At 41.5% G+C, this 21282-nt stretch overlaps 1 protein-coding gene across 3 annotated transcripts in view; it reads left to right on the top strand.

Annotated features, from left to right (window-relative positions):
* The window catches only part of apbb2b (amyloid beta (A4) precursor protein-binding, family B, member 2b), a 45874-nt gene extending 24763 nt beyond the window's left edge, over positions 1 to 21111 (top strand). For 2 of the 3 annotated variants that reach the window (XM_018695778.2, XM_018695782.2), the window contains 13 exons: positions 839 to 970; positions 1459 to 1527; positions 2242 to 2292; positions 3964 to 4049; positions 4423 to 4483; positions 6891 to 7037; positions 7634 to 7761; positions 11188 to 11302; positions 13375 to 13462; positions 15114 to 15197; positions 15309 to 15424; positions 16352 to 16531; positions 17450 to 21111. In XM_018695778.2, coding sequence (XP_018551294.1) covers positions 839 to 970; positions 1459 to 1527; positions 2242 to 2292; positions 3964 to 4049; positions 4423 to 4483; positions 6891 to 7037; positions 7634 to 7761; positions 11188 to 11302; positions 13375 to 13462; positions 15114 to 15197; positions 15309 to 15424; positions 16352 to 16531; positions 17450 to 17620 — 1428 coding nt within the window. In that variant the 3' untranslated portion in view covers positions 17621 to 21111. The remainder of the gene's footprint in view (positions 1 to 838; positions 971 to 1458; positions 1528 to 2241; positions 2293 to 3963; positions 4050 to 4422; positions 4484 to 6890; positions 7038 to 7633; positions 7762 to 11187; positions 11303 to 13374; positions 13463 to 15113; positions 15198 to 15308; positions 15425 to 16351; positions 16532 to 17449) is intronic. The other variant, XM_018695779.2, reaches the window with a different exon arrangement.
* The last annotated feature ends 171 nt before the right edge of the window (positions 21112 to 21282 follow it).

The following is a 21282-nucleotide window of genomic DNA, read 5'->3' as shown; positions in this document are numbered from 1 at the left end:
CATTATAACTGCTGAAAATGAAAATGTTCATTCGAAGCTTAATGAAATTGCACACAACAGAGAATAAATATGAGAGTGGCTGATATAACACATGGATATTGCATGTTGGAAATGCATGAGAGCTCACTGCTCTTCTTCCAGCAGCATTACTATCTCTATGATCTAAAAAGCCTAATTTTATTTTTAGTATTTTACATGAAGCAAATGCAGATATAAATTACATTTCGTGATAGAGAAACAGTTAATTATATACTGCATGTGTTCCAGCTGCGGGACCAAGTTTTCCAACTCATACAACCACATTAGTCGTTTGTTCCTACACTTAAATATGACTAAGAAGACCGTTTCCTAAAGTACTGCCGCTACCTGCAGCAGGATGTGTTGCTGTGTGGCAGCATGCCGGCCATAAGCAACAGGCGTTCCAGAGCTTTGTCTTCATGATAACAATAATAACATTAATGAAGGATCTCTGTTTGGTTAGGTTTAGGCATGAAAAATACCAGGTTAGGCTTAGGCTAGGGTTAGGGTTGGGGTCCCATGCTTGTTTGACCCAACCACTTTCTAGCATGAATGTTTTGCCATTTATACTACATCTACTCAATAGATATCATAATTACTACGGCCACCAGATGTCGCTTAAGAAGAAGTTACTGTGGGTCGTAATAAGATGCTTGCACAAACAATGTGTGTGGTCATTTTTTACAGGACAATCTCAGCAAGACATGTTTCCTCAGTGAAATATAAAAGCTCAGTCTCCTCAGAAATCTGCCATTTCCTTAGAGTCAGTCACAGCATCTAATAATTGTGCTTTTGTGTGTGTGTGTGTGTTTGTATGTAGTCGTGCCAGGCAGAGGTCTTCTTTAGGGCGTCAACTCGCTCAGGCAGCACCACCTCCGACAGTTCAGTGGAGCCTCTCTCCACTCATGAACCCACCCTCCCCACATGTGGATTTGTCAACAGCTGCTACTTTGTGAGTCCTGTTTTTCTGTGGAAATATCTCTGAACTATAACCTCGATGTGGTATTTGAGACAGAAGGATGTATTTGTCTGATGGTATATTTTCATTCTGACTGAGATTAGTGGAGGATTGGCAGAAATATGCGATAAGACAGCCTGGCAGAGGCAGAGACACAGCGAGAGAGAGGACCATCAATACTCCAGGAATGCAGGAACACTGAGTCAATCAATCAGTCAATCATGCAGAATGATGGAGGGAAACGGAGAGAGGAGATTTATAGAGAAGAGCGTGGTGTAGATAAAATATTGATCCAGTGAGAATGGACTGATGTTGACAGATGGATGTGCCAGAATCTAATCCTGGCACATCTATCTGGAGCGTCTGACCTGCAGCAGGCTGCTCCAGTATTAGCCAAGTGACATAAGAGCCAAAATGGCAGACGTGGTGGAGTAACATGTCCTCTAGATTCACATTATGTCTGTCCCTCTTTCTTTCTTTAGCCTCGTTCCGCATCTCTGCAGGGGGTGCCTGATCCAGAGTGTCGCTCTCATCTTGAAGATGAAGACAAGGTGGGATATTTTAAAACTTTCCACATCCTGTTCCCCTTAATATTTTTTCTCTCTGTGTGTAAATAGGTGTTTGGGGGCACAGATAAAAAAACAATTACACCTATAGCATCTGTATGTGTGTATATTACTTTATATATGATGTATGTCTATACTGCTGTCAGCAAGTATTTGGACAGTGACACGTTTTCATTTGTTGTGGCTCTGTACTTCAATGTGTTTGATTTAAAATAAAACGACTATGAGGTTGCAGTGGTTGCTAATGCACAGAAGGGACAATAAAAAATTCACAACCTCAAAACAGTTTGTGGACATTCATGGACAAAAACTGTGAAACATAAACCCTGAGTCTACAGTGCATCGACAGTATTAAAGCTGAAAGTCAAAGCCATCGTGTGAAAACAACAAAAAGTGTCACTGTCCAAATAAGCACTGATTTACTCTATGTCTGTTTTTATACTAATCAAGAATCAGTTGATTCTCAGTTATGAGGTGAATGTTCAATAAGAGCAAGAAACATTTGAAAAAACATATTAAAGTCTTGATCGACAGCTTCTCATTTAAGAAATGTTTTTGCTGGGTTGCTCCTTATTGCAACAGACACTCAGCGTGGAGTGAGCTAGTTAGCTAACAGCCTTGTTCTGTCTTTCTTCCCTCGCTCCCCTCCCACCCTTGACCCCACCACTGTGTGTGTGTGTGTTTTAATGCTGTATGTAGAAACAGGTGTGGAGTGATTTTGGCGGAAAGATTGATAGTGAGGTGTGGAAGGCAAGTATAATGCGCTCAATGTCAATGAGTCTTGTCCTTGGTCTAACCTCACCCACTCTCTCTGAGTGTGTGCATTTATGTGTTATGTGCTAGAAATTCACTGCCTGGGCAAAAGCATGTGTGGCTGATGCTTCAACATAAATGTAACTGCACCAACCACAGCATTTTGTCATGCCTCAGAACATCTGTTATCTGGCTGCAGCAACATACTCAACAGGTTGTTTCTTTCTTTACTTATTCGGCTAAAATACTACATAATTTTTCCTTCCTGCTGGCACAGAAGTGTGTGTACATACTACGTGTCAACTTCTTTTCCTTGATGCAGCATGCCCCATTACACATAATACACCAACACCATTTTCTCCATCCAGAGAAGGGGATTTTGCCCACACTTGGATGCATGCTGGCATATGCTGTGTGGGGGTTGTAATATTTACATTTGGTTTCTGCCAGGTTTGTGTCTTTTCAGCCCCTCTCCCACATGCCCCTGTAACCTGTGACTATTAGGGCAGTTATACTTATCTGTGTTGTGTCGGAACAGGAGCTGAAGTGATGTTTGTTTAAGATGCTCAGACAGTAAGATGGTTCACGGCCTGGTAAAGTTTCTGGACATCTGCCACAGCTCTAATCGGAGCAAAAACACCAAGAAAAGAATGCAGTTCTTTTTGGTTTTAGTAGGAAAATTAAATCATAAAGAGACTGTGGAGTTTTATGTAACAGAAGGAAGTTTCACATTTGAAAATGCCAAACAGATCTAGACTCACCAGCTATTTTGTCAACAATAAACAAACACAGATTATAAGAATAATCTGACTTTGAGTTCTCCTACAATAAAAGAAGTAGGGTTGCAAAAGGAATTTTCAGGGATGGAACCTTTCCATGGGAATTAACAAGAATAAACTGGAAATTTGCTAAATTGCAGGTTAGCTTGTAACAGGGAACATAAATGTAGCTGAAAAAAAAAAAGCATCTCGCTGCAAAATCTTGGTTAAAACAACCAGATTTAATTCACGTTCAGTTGAATTTCTACTCTGCAATGTGCATTTCTCCATCACACGCACAGATCATTTCTGGAGCCCTGCACACTACAGCATTTGTGCTCATGGACTACATCCAGTCAACTATGATATTATCAGGGTAAATATATTTGATCATGTCTGCTTATGACAAAACAAAATGTTTATATTTATGTTTGTATATGATACAGTTTGTATAAATTACCCCAAATTTCTAGTTCATTTCTAAATTCTAATTCAATATTTCCCATGTATTTCCCATTAGTTAAATTTCCCATGGAAAGTTTCTGGAAATTTGCAACCCCAAAGAGAAGGTTATTAAAATATATCCGGACCACTTTAAACTGCATTACCATAAAAATATGAAGTAATTATATATATATATATATATATATATATATATATATATATATATATATATATATATGACAAAGATATAAAACAAAACCAAGAGTTTCCTGCAGTTTAAGGCCATAATAACAGAAAGCAGCCTCGCTTGATTTTTTTGGAAACGACTAAAGTCGCTGTTAAACCCAGAAAATTTTACAGGTTACATGTGTGAAAGGGGCTTTAAGCTGGAAGCCCTTTTTGCCAAAGATGTTGGAGTTATTCTGGTGTCATTTTACACTCTAATAATGTCTCCTGTGTGCACCAGGACCTGCAGGCAGCCACGGTGAACCCTGACCCCAGTCTGAAGGAGTTTGAGGGTGCTACACTTCGCTACGCATCACTTAAACTAAGGTAAAATACCTGTGCATACACAGACACAGGAGCAGACCAAAAAAAAAAAACACACAACACTGAGCCACCAGAGTTCAAATTAACTATAAAAAGTTTTCCACCTACAGTAGCTCTCTCTCTCTCACTCTTGGTCTCTGTCTACTTAGCTTCTCTAATCTTGTCTTAAATCAGTGTTTGAGTGAGGTCAGACAAAGCAGGAAGTTAGTTCTTCTACTCAGGAAATGGCTCCATGTTCGCTATTAGTGTAATGACTGCCTGTTGCCTCGGTAAATTCACACACAGGACAGGAACCTTGTTAACAGAGTAGCTAATGGTTGCAGTGGTAATATAACTGCATCCTGTTTTACACTTTTCTTAACCTTTTTTTTTTCAGGAACCGTCCAGCAGCAGAAGAAGAGGAGTCTAGCAGTGTCAACAGTGATCCAGAAGCAAAGGTAAGGAGCCTTTACCTCAACTTAAATTCAGTCCAAAGCCTGCAGGTTGCATGTTTATCTAAAGCAGATAACATCATAATTCACATCGCTCTGCAGCTTTTACAATTTATCAGTCAAGAAAATGCATATACAGTAGATTTTCCTGAATTTTAAGTGGTTTAAAATTCCTTTTTATAATATTTTTGTGTTGCAAAACATGCAGCTTTTTGCATTGTGACTTCTCCAGCAGACGTTTCTTCTTGTTTTGAAAAGATGTATATTTTAGTTGATGTTCTCACCCTGTTTGTTTACCAGTGTTGTTTGTGTCTACCATGGTGGCTGTCCATGCGCCTCTGAGGTTAGAGAGATTCAAACAACACTGCCCCCGAGTGGTGAGACGGAGAATTAAAGCTCCATACTGCATGCCACATTGGTGCATTAATTACTGGAGCCACTTTAACATCCAAACCCGAAGATTCAAATGAGACATTTAAACTTTTAATCAAGGATCAGGCTCAATAAAACAGACTGCTCGCACCCGCTTGGCTGATACTGTTTCCAGCAAATGTCAGCCCAAGGTAGAAATTCAACCTACAATCCAACTAATTAAACTGAAAAATAGATTAATTATTTATCTGTCCAGTCACAGCCCGCAGCAGATTGCGGGACAATACATTCCAAGGTATGTGTGTGTCTGTTTGTGTGTATTGTTCCCACAGATGGCTGAATAGATCTAAAGTATTGCAGATTAGAGTTTAAAGCCAACACTCGGCTTGATGACGTGGTGCTGATTTGGCTGTCTTGTGTCTGTTTTTCCTCTGTGTGTTTGTCTGGCAGAAATTCACAATCCTTAGCAACAGTGACATTGTGATGAATACCAGACACAAACACAGACCTACAGTCAGGGCATCTGGTCTGGTAACACACTCTGACACACACACATCAGCGGCAGCAAATAGCCCACTGCAGTATCAAGATCGGTCTCTCTCCAACTAGAAAGAAGAAGCAAGACCTCACTCGACAGCAGTTTCTAACAAAACCTCAAATTATTAGTGTGCTCCTCATAAGGGAGCACACATGTTTTTATAATTCACATGAAACATAATCAACGCTGCATGTAGCTGCTACCACCTGCTGGTCTGGATCAGTGACACAACTTTCACCAGACTTGTGGCAACATGAAAAGAGGAAATGTGGGATCGTTGAGCCTTACTCAGCTTAAGTCAGCAGTCTGAAACATCCCCACAGCAAAGATGTGGTGTCACTGCACCTCCTGCTGTGAAATGTGCATGTTTTATCTGTTTGATTCGGACATTTGATCCACGATGGAAACAAGTTTTCCCACAACAAACCTCAACGCCACTGGTTACCGTGATCACTTAGTTTTCTGTGTCACGTCTGTCTTTGTCTTTCCCTCTGTGACCTCTTTCATCTTGTCTCTCTGTGGTGTGCAGCACCCTGTCTGAATGGACTGCTGAAATCAAATGAATAGTTGATGAGGACAGATGGATGGGTCTCTCTCCTCTTCCTCTCTTCCTATCTATCCACTGACAGTACTTTGTTGTCTTCATCTGTTGACCTGAGTTTCATCACGATCTGATGTTTGCCGATATCACAAAGTCTGCTATGATACGATTTCAATTCGATTTGATTCAGAAGCCATATGAGACAATATCATCTGACGATTTAACGCAGTCACTTCCAAACATAACAAATCACAAAAAGCCACTAACATCGTTTAATATTTTTATTCCTGAGCTCAACCAGAAATTTAAATGAAAAACAATCTTCTCTTTTAATAAAAATAGACCTACTGTTCACTATATAAACCTTGAATTTTTTACATTCTATTAAAGAAAACTAAAAGAACATTAAATTTAAACCTATTTGTATTTTTGTAAACAAGACATTGTGTAAACCTTATTCTTATTTAGTTTAGTTTATATAGTCACAAACAAGATATTGTTTTGTGATACTGTCTTCCTGTTTCATAGCTACAAACTACACCTTCAGATATAGCGACATTTTCTGCATCAAATCACCACTTGCATTTTGTTTGGAGGAGAAAGACGTGACAGGGGAATTTCAAAATAAAGGTGCGTCTTACAAATGATTAGATTGTTACAGACTGTGACGTTACACATTAAGTTAGTGTAGCTGAAGTACTGTTATTCCAGGGTAAATGAACATGAACAGGTTTTTGTACAGAAAAAGGAGCTGAAAGTGAGTTTTTTTGTTATTTTTGTCAGCATTGGCTATCGGCCCACAGTTGCCTGTGGTATTGTGTGATGTCTGATCAGTGTTTTCATTTTGGATTGATGAGACTAAAACAGCTGCTTATCAGTGTGCAAATTGCAGTGCACTGCCTGTAAGTTCTGTTCTGTATATGTAACAGTATCATCACTTGGCCTATTTGTGTTTCCTCCAGTGTTTTGCAGTGCGCTCTCTGGGATGGGTGGAGATGGCTGAGGAGGACTTGGCTCCTGGAAAGAGCAGCGTCGCCGTTAACAACTGCATCCGACAGCTGTCCTACTGCAAGAATGACATCCGAGACACTGTCGGCATCTGGGGGGAGGTGAGAGAGGGAGAGGTTAATGTGTGTTTTACGTGTTTTTGTTTTTGGGTGTAAAATAAAAGGTGACAAGTTGGAAGTAAAGGATCTGGGGAGGAGGAGCACTTGTATTAAGAGGATGAATAAAGAGCGAGGGTAGGGCAAACAGAAGTTAGAAGGGACAACAGTCTGCTGAAATGTATGTCAAGAGATGGAGGGAGGAGGGAGGAGTGAAGAGAGCAAAGTACAGCGGCGGTGCGAAGTCTTTTCCTCTCTCTGCGGTGGTTGTGTTTAATGTGAAGCGACAGAACAGACAGACAGAGCTTCATCCTTCTTTCAATAACCTTTCATCACCCACCCCCTCTTTTTTAAGGGTTTGATAATTTATTTAGAGGCCTTCAAAGCCAGAGGACACACACACACACCATGCATGCACATGCACGCAGGCAAATATATTTTATAGGCAAGTAAAAGACAGCACCTGACCTTTAAAGGACTACTTTTTTGCAACATCCTGAGCTGCAGGAAATAAGGATTGCATGTTTTTGTGATGAGAACTGAAGAGTTTGTGTGTGTGTGTGTGTGTGTGTGTGTGTGTGTGTGTGTGTGTGTGTATTCAGGGGAAAGACATGTATCTGGTGCTGGAAAATAATATGCTGAACCTTGTCGACCCCATGGACCGCAGCGTGCTTCACTCTCAGCCAATTGCAAGTATCCGGGTCTGGGGCGTTGGCCGGGACAATGGAAGGTTAGTTACTTTTTTCCCCTTTGAAAACTGATAAATCCCCTTTTGTTTTGTCTTCAGGATTACAAATGATTGGGAATACTGTGCTCTAAATCACCTTTAATGTCTCTGAAGATTCTGAAATATTCAAGTGTTGTTAACCAGTCCTCTGATTCATGACTCCCTGGGGTGTAATATCCTTTTGTTGTTTAGTTTTAAGTTTTTAAATACTTTATTTGATAATCACCAGTTAAATGAAGTCAGTGGTGCTTCACACACGCACTCTGTAAAAGGTCAGGGTTACAATCGAGGGCAGCAGACTCGTGGTTCGGTGACAGACAGGAGAGAGGAGTTAATGATTGATGATGAGGGGATACTATTGAAAGATTAATTCATCAGCACAAAGGGGAGGATGAGAGGGAGAATGGCCTTTCTTCTCTTTCACCACAAATCCCCACCTGATTATCAGTCCCTCACTTTCACCTCAGCTCGGCGGTAAACTGTCGCTGCTGCTTCTGTGTTTGATGTGAAGGGAAAACTAAGAGCAAATGAGCCTCACAAGCCTTTCTCCCTGACGTATGAAGATTAAAATCGATCTCTTAAATAAACAGCAGTGTGGTTGTGCTGCTTGAAAACAAGTAGAGGGCGCTGTGCACTGCTGCTGCTTCTGTTGCCGCTGCTGCATGCATGCATGAGAAGATACCGAATGTAGGTTATCAGGCACAGCTGGGTGATGTGGAGTGGAATCGTTTGTAGCTGGTGTATAATTGGAGCTGGCACATGCCTGCACATGTATGCACGCACACACACACATACACACACACACACACATACAGACAAACGCAAAGGCATGAGTGCACTCAGGAGAAAGCTAAAAGCTCTCGGCATAAGCAGAGCTGCAGAATCCTGTTGCCCCAGTGATCTACCTCTTCCCTCATTCACTCACACTCACACACATACATGCAGTGGTGTATGTTACAATACGTTTATAACTTTACGATCTTGTGTTTTCCGAGCGCTTAACCTTTATTTCTCCACATCTACATACAGCGGGAGGAGCGAGAGCAGTGGGAATACCTCAACTGCAGCAGAGGGAGGAGGAGGTGGGGGGGGGCAGAGGAGAGGAGATGGTTTAGAGGGAGGGAGGAGAGGAGAGAGGGGTTTTGGCAGGAAAGAGAGGGAGGGAGAGAGGGGGGATGAAGCTGCCAGAGGGGGAGGTAAGGTTAGTGCTGGCTGCGTGTGGAGCAGACAGGTTGAGTGGGAGTGTGTGCACGAGCTGAACAGGATACAGGATTACCTGGTAAAAACAGGAAAACACTGAAACTACTGTGAGTATATTTGTCTGTCTTTATTTTACTATACATTTTTCTTTTACTTTTATTATAAAGTAGCAGGAAACAAAAAAGAGAAGCCATAGATGAGCGCTGAGCGTTCAGTCCGGAGGGATTTTGTTGCTGAGCGTGTAGTTTGGGGCTGGATTTTTTCAGCTGGTGCGAGGTGTACACATTCTAATTTTTACAGGAACTCAGGTGGACTGTAAAAATCTGGTGTGTGATTCTTTGCTCGTGGTTGGGTGGTTAAATGAGGGAGCTAATTATGAAAAGATAATGTGATAAAGGAGTTGTGCTAATCTAAATCTATAGGGTGTGAAAAAAGGAGAAGTATTTGGAATCAACCTGCATCCAAAATTCACTCCTCTGTTTCTATTTAAATACTTAACGTACACTAAAACGTGTGTAGCAATGTAAAAATACCAGCAGCTGTTGTGCAGAAATTTCCTCCTGTTTTTATTTAATTATGGGTTGTTGACTTTTCAGTTGGGGAAAAAATGTTAGGTAGTAGCAGGGATTCTCCCTTTATCGCCATCTCTCTCTCCATCACACACTCATTCGCTCTTTTGGATCCACCCGTGCTAAAGATCGGCATGCCCCCCCCCCCCCCCACGTGCCACGAAACTCATTATCACCACAGAGATTACAGATTCCCACAGCAACCTTGACATTTTCAGGGTCGTCTGCATGATGATAAGATTATATTCAAAATGACATATCACCCCCTCTCCCTTTCCCCCTCTTTCCTCTGACTTTTATCTTCTCTCCTCATCTGAGTGTTTTATTCTGCCCTGGACTTTTTGCTTTTATCTTTATCGTGTACATTGTCGCCGTTCACTTCTAATTTCCTCCCCCAGTATTTCACTTTTCCCCTCATTATATTCCTTCCCCCTCCTCCTTTCAGTAACTTCTTTTCTTTTTATGTGACTTTTATTTCTTTTAGGAAACACAAACCATCAGCAGCCAATTAAAGCTAATTTCACCCAACCAGAATATCTTCCTCCTATTTTTTCTCTTTCCTTTTTGTGCCATATTCAAGTGTTTTACTTCAAGGTTAAGTATGCATGAAAATTAACCTGCAGTGCTGCTGCGACCCTGCGCTGCAGCCCCTCACCCTGCACACACATACTCAAGGGGATGGTATATGAAATGAATGATTGTCTATGTGTGTCAGTGGGTCTGTTTGTCACTTTTCCCTCATGTCCTGCAGCAGGGGGTTTGTTCAAAGAATTTCTCCTCTACTAACTGTCTGCCTTTTCTTTCTTGCTTCCCTGGACACAGAGAGAGGTAAACACATTCCTTCCTTTCATCTCTCCATCATCTCTTTCATCCCTTATTGTTTAATTTCCTCTACATCTCATTTTTTTTTCTTTAAAGTGGCTCTTGATGTACTGAACTGTTGTGCACACACACATAATAAGAGATGTAGGAAATGAAAGTGACCTCCACTGTCCTCTGTCTACAAGCAATTTTTTAAAGTATGCACATACGCAGTAATCTTTTGTGGAGAGTGTCCCTCAGGGTCTGGGCGCAGAAATCTTGTTAACCCTCAGGCATGTGTTTCCTATTGCGCTGCATATTGAAGCAGACATCTTGAGGGAAGTTACAGAAATTGGGTTTTATGTGCATTTTTGAATGACGTAAATCTGTGCCGGTTTAATTTGGTGCAGCTATATTTCCTCTTCATAGTATTCAACATCTTCATTCCTCTCTCTCCCTCAGTCTACTTCTTTCTTTTCATTCCTTCTATTCGTCGGAGTTAAATTGTTTTCGGCTCCACTGGGCCCAGGGGGAAGTTCTTCCCTGCTGTCACTCTGTTTAGCTCCCTCTTGCATCACGCTGCTCTATTGATCTCTTGGGGTCCATCGACCAGCATTTGTGTGTGTATATATATGTGTGTGTGTGCTGTGTTCATCAGACTGATAAAGGTCAGCTCATTTCTCATGTCGTCCCCAAGAGCTGTCAGTCTCAAAACTGGACACACAGACCTGCCTCCTCATTTATCTTTCATGTCGCCAAGTAGCACCGAAACTAGTCCTCCTCTCATCTTCATCTCTTTCTTTCCCCTTCTTCCTGTTGTGCATCTTCTTTAACTCCGTGTTTTCCTCCTCTCTCCCAGGGACTTTGCATATGTGGCGAGGGATAAAAACACCAGGATCCTGAAATGTCATGTGTTCCGCTGTGACACGCCAGCCAAAGCCATCGCCACCAGCCTGCATGAGATCTGCTCCCGGGTGAGTGCTTCGGGCTGGAGGAGGAGGAGGAGGGTGTGCAGACATGAGGCCATGAAGTTTGGGAGTCAACTGAAGTGTCAACTTGTTGGAGGAAAAGACACCCACTTCCAAAACAAAATGCCCATATTTGCAGTCTGCTCACTCAGTTCAATCTTTGCACAGTCAATCAAACAAGATTAAACTCATCTAAATTTCAGGCAGTGCAAAGTATTTTCCTCCCTAAACACTGTTATATATTTTCAGTCCACTCTCAGAGAAATTACACATGAATGCAAAGAGGGTTAGAAGAACACTATTCAAACCATGTTTTTAACCCGCTTGGAATTAATAGACTTTCCTTTTCACCCCAATAAACCACATTTATAGCTTTATAATTTTAATCCAATGTGGGAAAAGATCTTTTAAATGCTTTCCTTATTTATGTAGACTAATAATTTGGTGTTGAAGTCACTTCGATGTCGCATTAAAAAGTTTTTAAGGGTTCAGGTCTTTTTAACTTTCCTTCTGGTGCCTGCATATCCTGTTATGACCACTAACTTTTTAACTGTTTGCTCTTGAAGTGTCATTTTTTTTAAGAGGGAGAAGGAGCCATTTGTCCTTCTTTACAACCTTCATGCAAATACTTACTGCCCCACATTTCACAGTCAGCCTATATTATAGAGCACAGCGGCTGTTTAATAAAGAGGAGGCTAAATAAAGAAAGGCAAAGAACTGAGGCCTGTATTACAAAGCGAGTTATCAGGGTAACTTCAGGAGTAACTCAGTGACGTCGGGTGTAACTTCCTGATTAACCTGTACTATGAAAGGTGGATAGGTTTTAACTGAGGTCTTAAACTTAAATCGATTCTTTCATTGAACAAAAAAAACCCCACTAATGTTGAATAAAATTAACAGAAACCTGGTGTTAGCTAGCTTACATTTAGCATATCTGATTTATCTATTTATCTATTAGCTAGCTACTTTCTAAACACATTTTGATTATTTTTTTTCTTAGTTAAACTTTAATACCAGAGAGCAAATATATTTACCCCATCATCATAAAAACTTAGTTGACTGGTTGTAGTCAGTGGGCTCAGATGCAGTTGCAGCATACAGCATGGCTGTAGTGTGCAGGATTCTAGAAATGATCTGTGCTTGTGATGGAGGGATGCACAATGCAGGGTAGAATCAACTGAATTTGCATTAAATCTGGTTGTTTTAACCAAGATTATGCTGCAGATTTCCAACTTATTCCTGTTAATTCATACGGAAAGTTTTAATCTATGAAAATTCCCAGAAGTTTGCAACCCTAGTTATGGTCTCTTTAAATTCCTCATAAACCAACAGAATTAACGTCCATTTTTCATCTGCCAAACACACCCCTTTACTGCACGCGCACAGACTAATCTAAGTTAACGCCGACTCCACTGACTGACATCTTAACCATTAAACACAAGTTGAGGCAACTGAGGTTTGTCAACCCTGACTTCTCTTAAATCAGAGTAAGTAACTCCCTTCCTCTGGTCACAGCAGGGTTTGCTGAGATCCAGATTTCCTCTGATTAAGGACATGTGTAATTTATGTGTGGTGTTCCCTTGTGTGTGTGTGTGTGTGAGTGTGAATAAATGTGTATATGGATGATTTTTTCTGTTTTAATTTGTGTGGTTCTGTGTTTGCATGTATTTGGAAAGCACTGCAGGAAAATGATTTCACCCTGCTTTGAAAAGAGGAGTGTGACCTGGTTAATGTGTGTGTGTGTGTGTGTGTGTGTGTGTGTGTGTGTGTGTGTGTGTGTGTGTGTGTGTGTGTGTGGGTGGTGGGTGTGTGTGGGTGGGTGCTCCCCAGGTGAAATGGAAAGACAGTATGACAGTATCAGGGGTGAAGCTGCCCTAGGTTTTTCCTCAGCTCTTTCTTGTTGACTCTTTCATCTTTTTTCCCTCCCTCCCTCATCTTGTTACACATTTTTCTCTTTGTCTCCTCACCCTCCTCCTCTCCCCTGTGTCTCTGTCACGGTGAAACAATTCTGCTCTGTTTTTGCTCACCATTTCCTCATGTTCCTGTATCTCCTCTCTCTCCCTCTGTCTCTCCTCCAGATAATGACAGAGAGAAAGAATGCCAAAGCGATGGCAGGAGGCTCTCTCCAGGACAGGATGCAGGCAGGACTAGACCTCCCTTTACAAGGTAGGCTTCATACAAACAGTAGTTAATGACACAAAGGTAGATGCAAATGAGTTATCTTTTCTGGTCATTTGTAAGAGCAGAAAATCTACTGTGTTTTCACCATATTAGCACCAATGTGAGACTTTTTTTTTCTCTATACTGTTACATTGTGGGTTGTTTGTAGCCTTAATGTTGCTCGGCTAGCAGATGCTTCAAGTCTGGTTAGAGTGAAGTTAGTTTCAGAGTTTCAGAGTAGTCAGCCCTGAAAGTATTTCCTTGGCCCGGTTTGATTTCTCAATACCAGCGTCTCCCAACGTCTTGACTGCAGAGGTGAACCAGGGAGAAAATTACAGCTGTCACAGATGACAAGCTCAAAAAAGACAGTCTGAAAGATTCTGTCAGAGAAAAGTATTTTGACCACATAGGTGGGGTACACACTAAAAGATAATAAATCCCCCCTCCTGCTCAAAGTCAGCAAAGGTCTGATTATCTGATGGAACTAAAGATTATCTTGTCAGATTTTCCTGTGGTGTGAGGTGTGTTCAGAGTGATTTTACCCTCCCCGATCTGCCAGGAAGATGATCTGGGCCGCTCCAATAAATATTAAGCATGTTCAATATTTATGGTCAGAAATCCGGTTATGCGGGGGGGAACACCGAGGAGAGCTGAGCACATGTGGATTGTCATGTGGAACAGTACGATAAACAGTCAGGAAACAAGCTGGTTGAAGACAGAAGCACAGGCAAACAAGAGACATTGTTGTCCGCCATGTTTGTTTAAAGCTGCTTTAGCACAGATAACAAAGATATAAAAATGTGATGCATATTTCAAGTTTCATCTACATGAGAGAAAAGGCTTCAGTGATGAAGACTGTTCTCCTTGGAGACAGAGACAGATGTTGGAAAAGGGGGGTCATCTTATATTCAGGGTTGTCCTGTATTTGGGCCGATGCAACCATTACAATCAGTTTATATTTACAAAATGTTTTTCATGTGTCCTTCAAATCCACTTCCTTCCCCTTTAAAAATGTACTTTTGCATATTTCAAATCCTGCATTGTTTACATACAAATTTACTTGCTTGTATTCTTCTTCCTTGCCCTTCACACGTTACTACTCTTCATATACTCTTCATGCTCCACAGCTCTAATCGTGGTCAGAAACTCCACAGGGTCCCATTAACAATTGTTTGCAGTTTACAGAGGAGTTGATGGTCCAGTGCAGCAGCATAATGTGCCAGTGTTTATTATCTGATTTCCATTTGATGAAATTTACAGAGCAGACATGGAACCAGACAGATGTAGCTCACATAAACACAAATAGTTTATATTTAAACAAACAGCTGTTTTGTAGGCATGAAGGAACTAATTAAAGGCTTTGCCTGACGATGACTTCCTGTGCATTGCATGGAGAGATTCCTATTTCAGATGGGAGAATTAAAAAAAATGACTTTTTGTGATTAATGCTAAAGAAAACCAAACAAACACAAGGACCAGAGCGACTAAACATGTTGTGACATTTAGATACAGATGCCAGTGAGGCAGCAGTGAGTGTCCAGTTATTAAACTGGCAGGTTACACTGGAGGAGCCCTCTGAAAACGGTCATTATTTACATGAAGTTAAATGTTTATTCATATGAGCACCTTTTAAATGTGTGTTTCGGCTTCTCCCCAGCAGAGTTCCCCACACCAAAGACAGAGCTGGTTCAGAAGTTTCAGGTGCTCTACCTTGGGATGATGCCTGTGGCCAGACCAATAGGTTGGTTTAACACACAAACACTCACATAAATACACAGTGTAATGAGATGCAAAGTGTGTTTTTAATTTAAATGTTTATGTTTTGTTTTGTTTTTAACATCTGCTGGTCCAGGTATGGACATACTGAACGGAGCTATAGACAGTCTAATCGGCTCTTCCAACAAAGAGGACTGGACTCCAGTAGCTCTCAATGTGGCAGATGCTACTGTCACTATCAGCAAAGACAAGGTCAGACACACAACAACTCCCCCCTGTTTCCCCCCAGTAGCTTGTTAATGGTCTGAGACTAAAAAACGTGACGTTAAGCCATAACTGTGAACTGTTTCAAACGTATCTCAGATGCACGATTAAATACCAGGGACTCCCCCATCAGCTTTCAGAATGGAGGAGACCTTTCGGATGAGAGGTGAAACGTTTTCAAGGAACCTAAAAAAAAGTCCAGTTGCCTTCAACTCTAGCACTTAAGACATCCATCATTTTTTCTTTAGGCTGAGATTCATGAGTTCCTGTATTGTTGCCCTCTTCTGTAGTGAAAGGTAGTAAAAATGAGGCACCAGCAAAGACGGCAGAGATTGTCCCCTCCCTGCTGTTTAGCAAATACATGATGCTGATGCAGGTTCTGTTAAAGGGCTCTGATAAAGACCATGAATTTATGACAGGGCTGTAGATGTAACTGCTGCCTCTGCACTTTTCTGTTTCAACGTGTGAAACTACAAAAATGGTGGAAAACATGGCACTTTTGCTCTGCACTGAACAGACTTTATTGACACTGTCAGCCAGAACAGGTGGCAAGCTGCTGCCCAGAGTAATGAGACCGAGCTGCAGCAGCTCTACTCAGGTTTAATCTGCATGTAAAGTCTTAACAATGTTCGACCATGCAGATGACAAAAAAATTACTTTTTTTGCACCCTTTCATTTAAATAAGTTATGGTTCTTAGCTTTAACAGAAAGACACTTAAAGCCCAGCTGCTCCAGTGGACCTGTTTATTAGGAGGCTGCAGTTTTACTGGGCAGCTCTTCTGTATTTGAAAGCCTTTAAGTACTTTCTCTGTACAATCTTCTTTTGTTTCTCCCACATCTCAGAAGAACAGTTAATGAAGCTAAATGCAAATAAATGTGAATTATAAATGCATGTCCTCCAATGTTTCTGACCAGGACGAAGAGGAAGTGCTGGTGGAGTGTCGTGTTCGTTTCTTGTCTTTCATGGGTGTGGGACGTGACGTGCACACGTTCGCCTTCATCATGGACGCGGGCGGGCATCGTTTCGACTGTCACGTCTTCTGGTGCGAGCCCAACGCCGGGAGCGTGTCCGAGGCCGTGCAGGCAGCTTGTATGGTGAGTCACCGAGCGAGGACGCAGAGCTGGAAATACAAATTCTCTGAGCTGAGTCTCACTGGGTCAGTTAAGAAATAAAAGAATCTGCTGCACTCTTATGAACAGGGTTCCTTCATTCCTAATTGAACTTAAGGTACCAAATGTTGCAGATTCTGTATAAACCAAGGTCATCCAGTGAGTGAATGTCCTCTCTGTGAGTGAATGTCCCCTCTGTGAGTGAATGTCCTCGCCTTTAGCTTAGCTTTAGTTTTTCAGTCTTGACAGATGGGGGTTTTACCGTCCAACCCCATATGTTCTATTCAGGTTGTAATGGGACTCTCTGTCAAAGCTCTGTTGCATTCAAATCAGGAGAGACCACCTAAAGTTAAAATATAGTGAGTTCAGCATCTCTTGTCTCTGACAGGAACGTCCTCGCAGGTTGTCCGGTATAGATTTTCCAAGTGTTTTAGATCATATTACTTGTTGTTTACAGCTTTGCAGAGAGGACATGTGTACATTGAATTAGTAAACTCATAATACCTTTACATTGTTTTTATTTTGTCATTTTAATGTCTGTAATCACTGCCCAGACTCTGCCCTCTGTGATGTTTCTGCTATAACGCAGCCCGTTAGTGGAGGTGTGAGTCACAAGATTAGTCGGCTGCTGGCTTGGCTATTGATCACACATCAGAACTTTGGATATATGAACACACACACACACACACACACACACACACACACACACACACACACACACACACACACACACACTAAAACTGATTCACAGTGACAAGATTCATCAATCATTACTATTGATCACAGCCTGCACCACTCCAGCTTCTCTCTCACTCTCACCTCAACAGTCAAACACTCAGCAGGTGTAACTCTCTATTATTTACACTATGTCTCTCTCTCTTTCTCTCTCTCTCTCTCTCTCAGCTGCGGTACCAGAAGTGTTTGGTCGCACGCCCCCCCTCCCAGAAGGCCTGCGGCTCGTCGCCCCCTGGTGACTCAGTGTCCCGTCGGGTCTCGACCAGCGTGAAGCGAGGCGTCCTGTCTCTCATCGACACCCTCAAACAGAAGAGACCTGTCACCGAGTTACCACAGTAACCAACGGTGAAGCACTACCAACCCCCCGCACCTCCACAGTCACCATGGTAACTAGTCGCATCGCTGCCAAAAAACCCCAGTCGCCGCCACCACAGACCCTAGTAACCACTGACACACACAGCAAAATCCCAAGGGGTTTTTTTGTGTTTTTTGTCACGATTCCTTCGCTTTTTCTGGAGCTAATTGGAGATCACACACCTCAAGAGTTGTATCAGCTCTCGAGCAGCAATTCAAAGACTAACCGAACATCGAGAAGGAACAACCGCAGGAAACCTGGCGTCGATGTACATAGAAGTAACTCCAGTGCAGAGAAGGAGTGACGGAAAAAGAGAGCAAAAACCGAAGAAGAAGTAGGAAGCTGCCCCCAAACTGCTGATCTCTCCACGCTCTTATTGTATTTGTGTCTGTGCCTGTGCTGCCAGCATGACCTCGCTCACCGGGCCATACTCCCCTGTCATTCACCTGATTGTCCTGTTAGTCTGTAGTGGCTTCACCCTCTGTCCCTCTTTCTCCTTATCCTCATAAATGTGAGTAGGTAAAAAGGAAGGAAGGAATCACGAGAGCTGCTGCGGACTAAAGAGATCTGGCCCACACACACTCACCTGTTCACCTGATCCTGCATGAACTTTTTATAGAGAAGTGAATCATTCTAGACGATATCAATACACTGCTGCTGCTTTCAGAGACTGAAGGGGTGAGAAATCAGAAGCCACATTGTTTATCCAGCTCTTTGTTTGTCGTCAGCTGTGCAAGAATCAGTCTGGAGTGTCAAAACGAGCGGTGACCTTTCACCCGAAAACATCCCACGTATGCTTTCCATTTACTTTTTTTTTTTTTCTTCTGTTATCCCTCGGAAAATGACAGATGATAGCCATAAATGGAGGAAGAGAAGAGACGCAGGGATGGACAGTGTTACCCCCCCTCCCCCGTTTCCTCTGTTCCCCTCTGCTTTCTGGTAAAACAGACTGCTGCTCCACTCGCAGGAGACGTCAGCATGTTTCTGCTGCTGCTGCTGCTGCTCTTTGATACACATGCTGGAGGAAATTTGACTTTAAATCCCACCTCAGTATCAGTCCTCAGAGACTTCATGTCCACTAATAAAAGGGGACTGGCGGCGTACGAGACGAAGAAGAAGAAAGGAGGAAGACTTGAGGAATGTGTTTTTATACCTGGGGTGTGGTTGAGATGATTTTGTCTGAACTGTGAGGAGGTGAGAAGAAGAGAGTGCGATTTTATCTCCAGCCTCGACTGTTTTGAGAGGAAAGCCAACAGAGAGACACTCGAAACAACAGGACTTTCCTGGGCTGCTATCTATCTGTCTCCAGGGTTCTGTTCACTTGAATGCGCCTTCTGTGTTTCTTTCTTACTCAACTGTACATCTGCTTTCATCAGTGCCACAAGATCACATGCTTTTTGCTGGGTTTTTTTGAGTGTTTTTTTTTTCTCGCACAAATCTCAGTTATTCACTCCTGGCTCCTCTTTATCATATATCTGACAAGCTTGGGTGTATGGTGATGACTGGTGAGGTTCTCAGACATTTCTGTTGGATGTAGATGCTGAACATGTGACTGTTTGCTAGATCTCACCTGTCAAGCTTTGGATTTCTCCTCATGAAGAAACAGAGCAGATAGGGCTGTAGAAAGAGAAACTGTTTGGATGGTGATTTCTTTTTGTTGTCATCTTTCCAAAAGCCAAAATTATCTATAAAGTAAATGTCAAACACCATGCCTGGCTAATAATAATAATTAATTTAGCATTATTTCCAAAGGCAGGGAGCATGTAATCAGGTAGAAACACTTGCTGTTATTCTGGAGGCATTTCCTGAATCCTCAAAGACTTCTTTAACCATCTGGATGGGTAAAGAAAACTTATTAACCTGTTTATGAATCAGAACAAAGATGGCTGCCAGCCAGCTAACTGGACAGAGAGAGAGAGATTCTCAGCTTGAGGAATTGATTAAAAATCTTTTTATCAATCAGCAGAAGTAGGAGTCAGCACAGTGTGTTGTTAAAACACCCTGTGGGTTAATTATCTCAACCTGGATGTAAAACCTAAATCTTCCCACTGTGTTGTCTTCCAAGGATTATGTTAGAAAGAAGTCATAATACTGTACTGTACTTTTCATGGTGCGTTCCAGTTGTATTTGGAAGTCTGAATTTCAGAGTTTCTAGTCTGAAGTTTCAACTGGAACGTCAGATTTCCAACTTGGAAAGTCAGAGAAACCCCACTCACCCTGACATAAGAAATCAAGATGGCTCCTACTCGCATCAATAGAAGTGAATACTCTAATTTTACTGTTTATAGCAGTTCTTTTTTGTTTCACATTAAGTCAGTCATACACATAGTTCTGTTTAGTTTTTATCAATGGACATGTTCCTGCCCTGTTTGCATGTGCAAAATAGTGCTGCTTTTTGTTTACGTCTGTGTGAAAAAAAAAGAACCTTTATTTCATGACTGAGAATTTCATTGTAATCTCCGTTGTGTGTTGTGTGAGGAAGGTAAAGCTCCACAGCAGGGACAGGACTTAGTGAACGGTCAGATCGTCTCAGCTGAAGGTTTGTCTCGCTTTGACATCTGTTCATATTAAACTCTACATTTAAAGGACGGAACCAGGAGTGAAATTGAGATTTAGTTGAGAAAACTCAGCCACATCACCTTCTTTTGTCACGAGGATGTTGAAATGTGAATGAGATGACTTAAATCTGTCGTGTATATAATTTCATTTAATGTAATATTTGGCATTAATCATTGTTATAAGCTATCTTTTCATTGTTTTTGAATGTCTTTTAGTTTTCTATGATTTTCTCGAAATGAAATGCCTTTTTTGAGAACTCACCAAATGGCCAAAGTGTAAAATACTGATATACATTGTTGTAGATAAGAATAATAACGAGAGCAAATAATGGAAAACAGGAGAGGCGATTTGGAAATTTTCACAGTTGTCAATTAAGTTGATACTGAATTTAACTGAGCAATTATCTATGCATTCTTTTGATCTCGAGAAATGGAAAGTCGTAAAAAGCCTTGCATGCCCTTGGGATGGTTGAAAGAGCGACTGTATGTACTGAACAGAAATATTTTTTATTTTATTTATTCTATTTTATAAAGGTATATACTGATTTTATTAGTTGGGGCAAGTAAAAGTCTCTTGACTCAGTGTCATTGTCTCAGTCCCTGGTTAAACTCACAATGCTACAACAACAAGCTCCGCTTTGCAGAAAAAAGGCAGATAAAGGAATATATCTTCACCCTGTACAGTGCCCTGAGAGCTGGAGGTCCACTGCTGGTCTGAGGAGGAGGAGGAGGAGGATGGTAACAGCAGTGGACTCCCAGTGTCTCTGTCAAGCTCACACACATAAACAACAACAACAAACAAACACACACACTCCATTTTCCCACAGATGGATGTGTCAGCTTCCGTTTGCTGCTCACTGATTTGTACACTTTATCAATGTAACCAATTGTGAGAATAAACAGCATTATAAAATACACTCTGGTGTGTCTGTGTGTATATTAGGTCTTCAAATAATAATGTTTTTTATTGATTCATCTTTTTTTTTTTTCCTTTAAAAAAAAAAAAAAAATTAGTCTGGTTTTTAGCCCCAATTTTCAGAAGTATCGCATGGAAAAAAGCACTTATATTTATTGTAATATATTTAATT

The sequence above is a fragment of the Lates calcarifer genome, linkage group LG5, assembly GCF_001640805.2.
Source record: "Lates calcarifer isolate ASB-BC8 linkage group LG5, TLL_Latcal_v3, whole genome shotgun sequence".
Classification (NCBI taxonomy): Eukaryota; Metazoa; Chordata; class Actinopteri; family Centropomidae; genus Lates; species Lates calcarifer.
The sequence above is the reverse complement of the archived record's forward strand: the minus strand, read 5'-3'. Positions and strand labels throughout refer to the sequence as shown.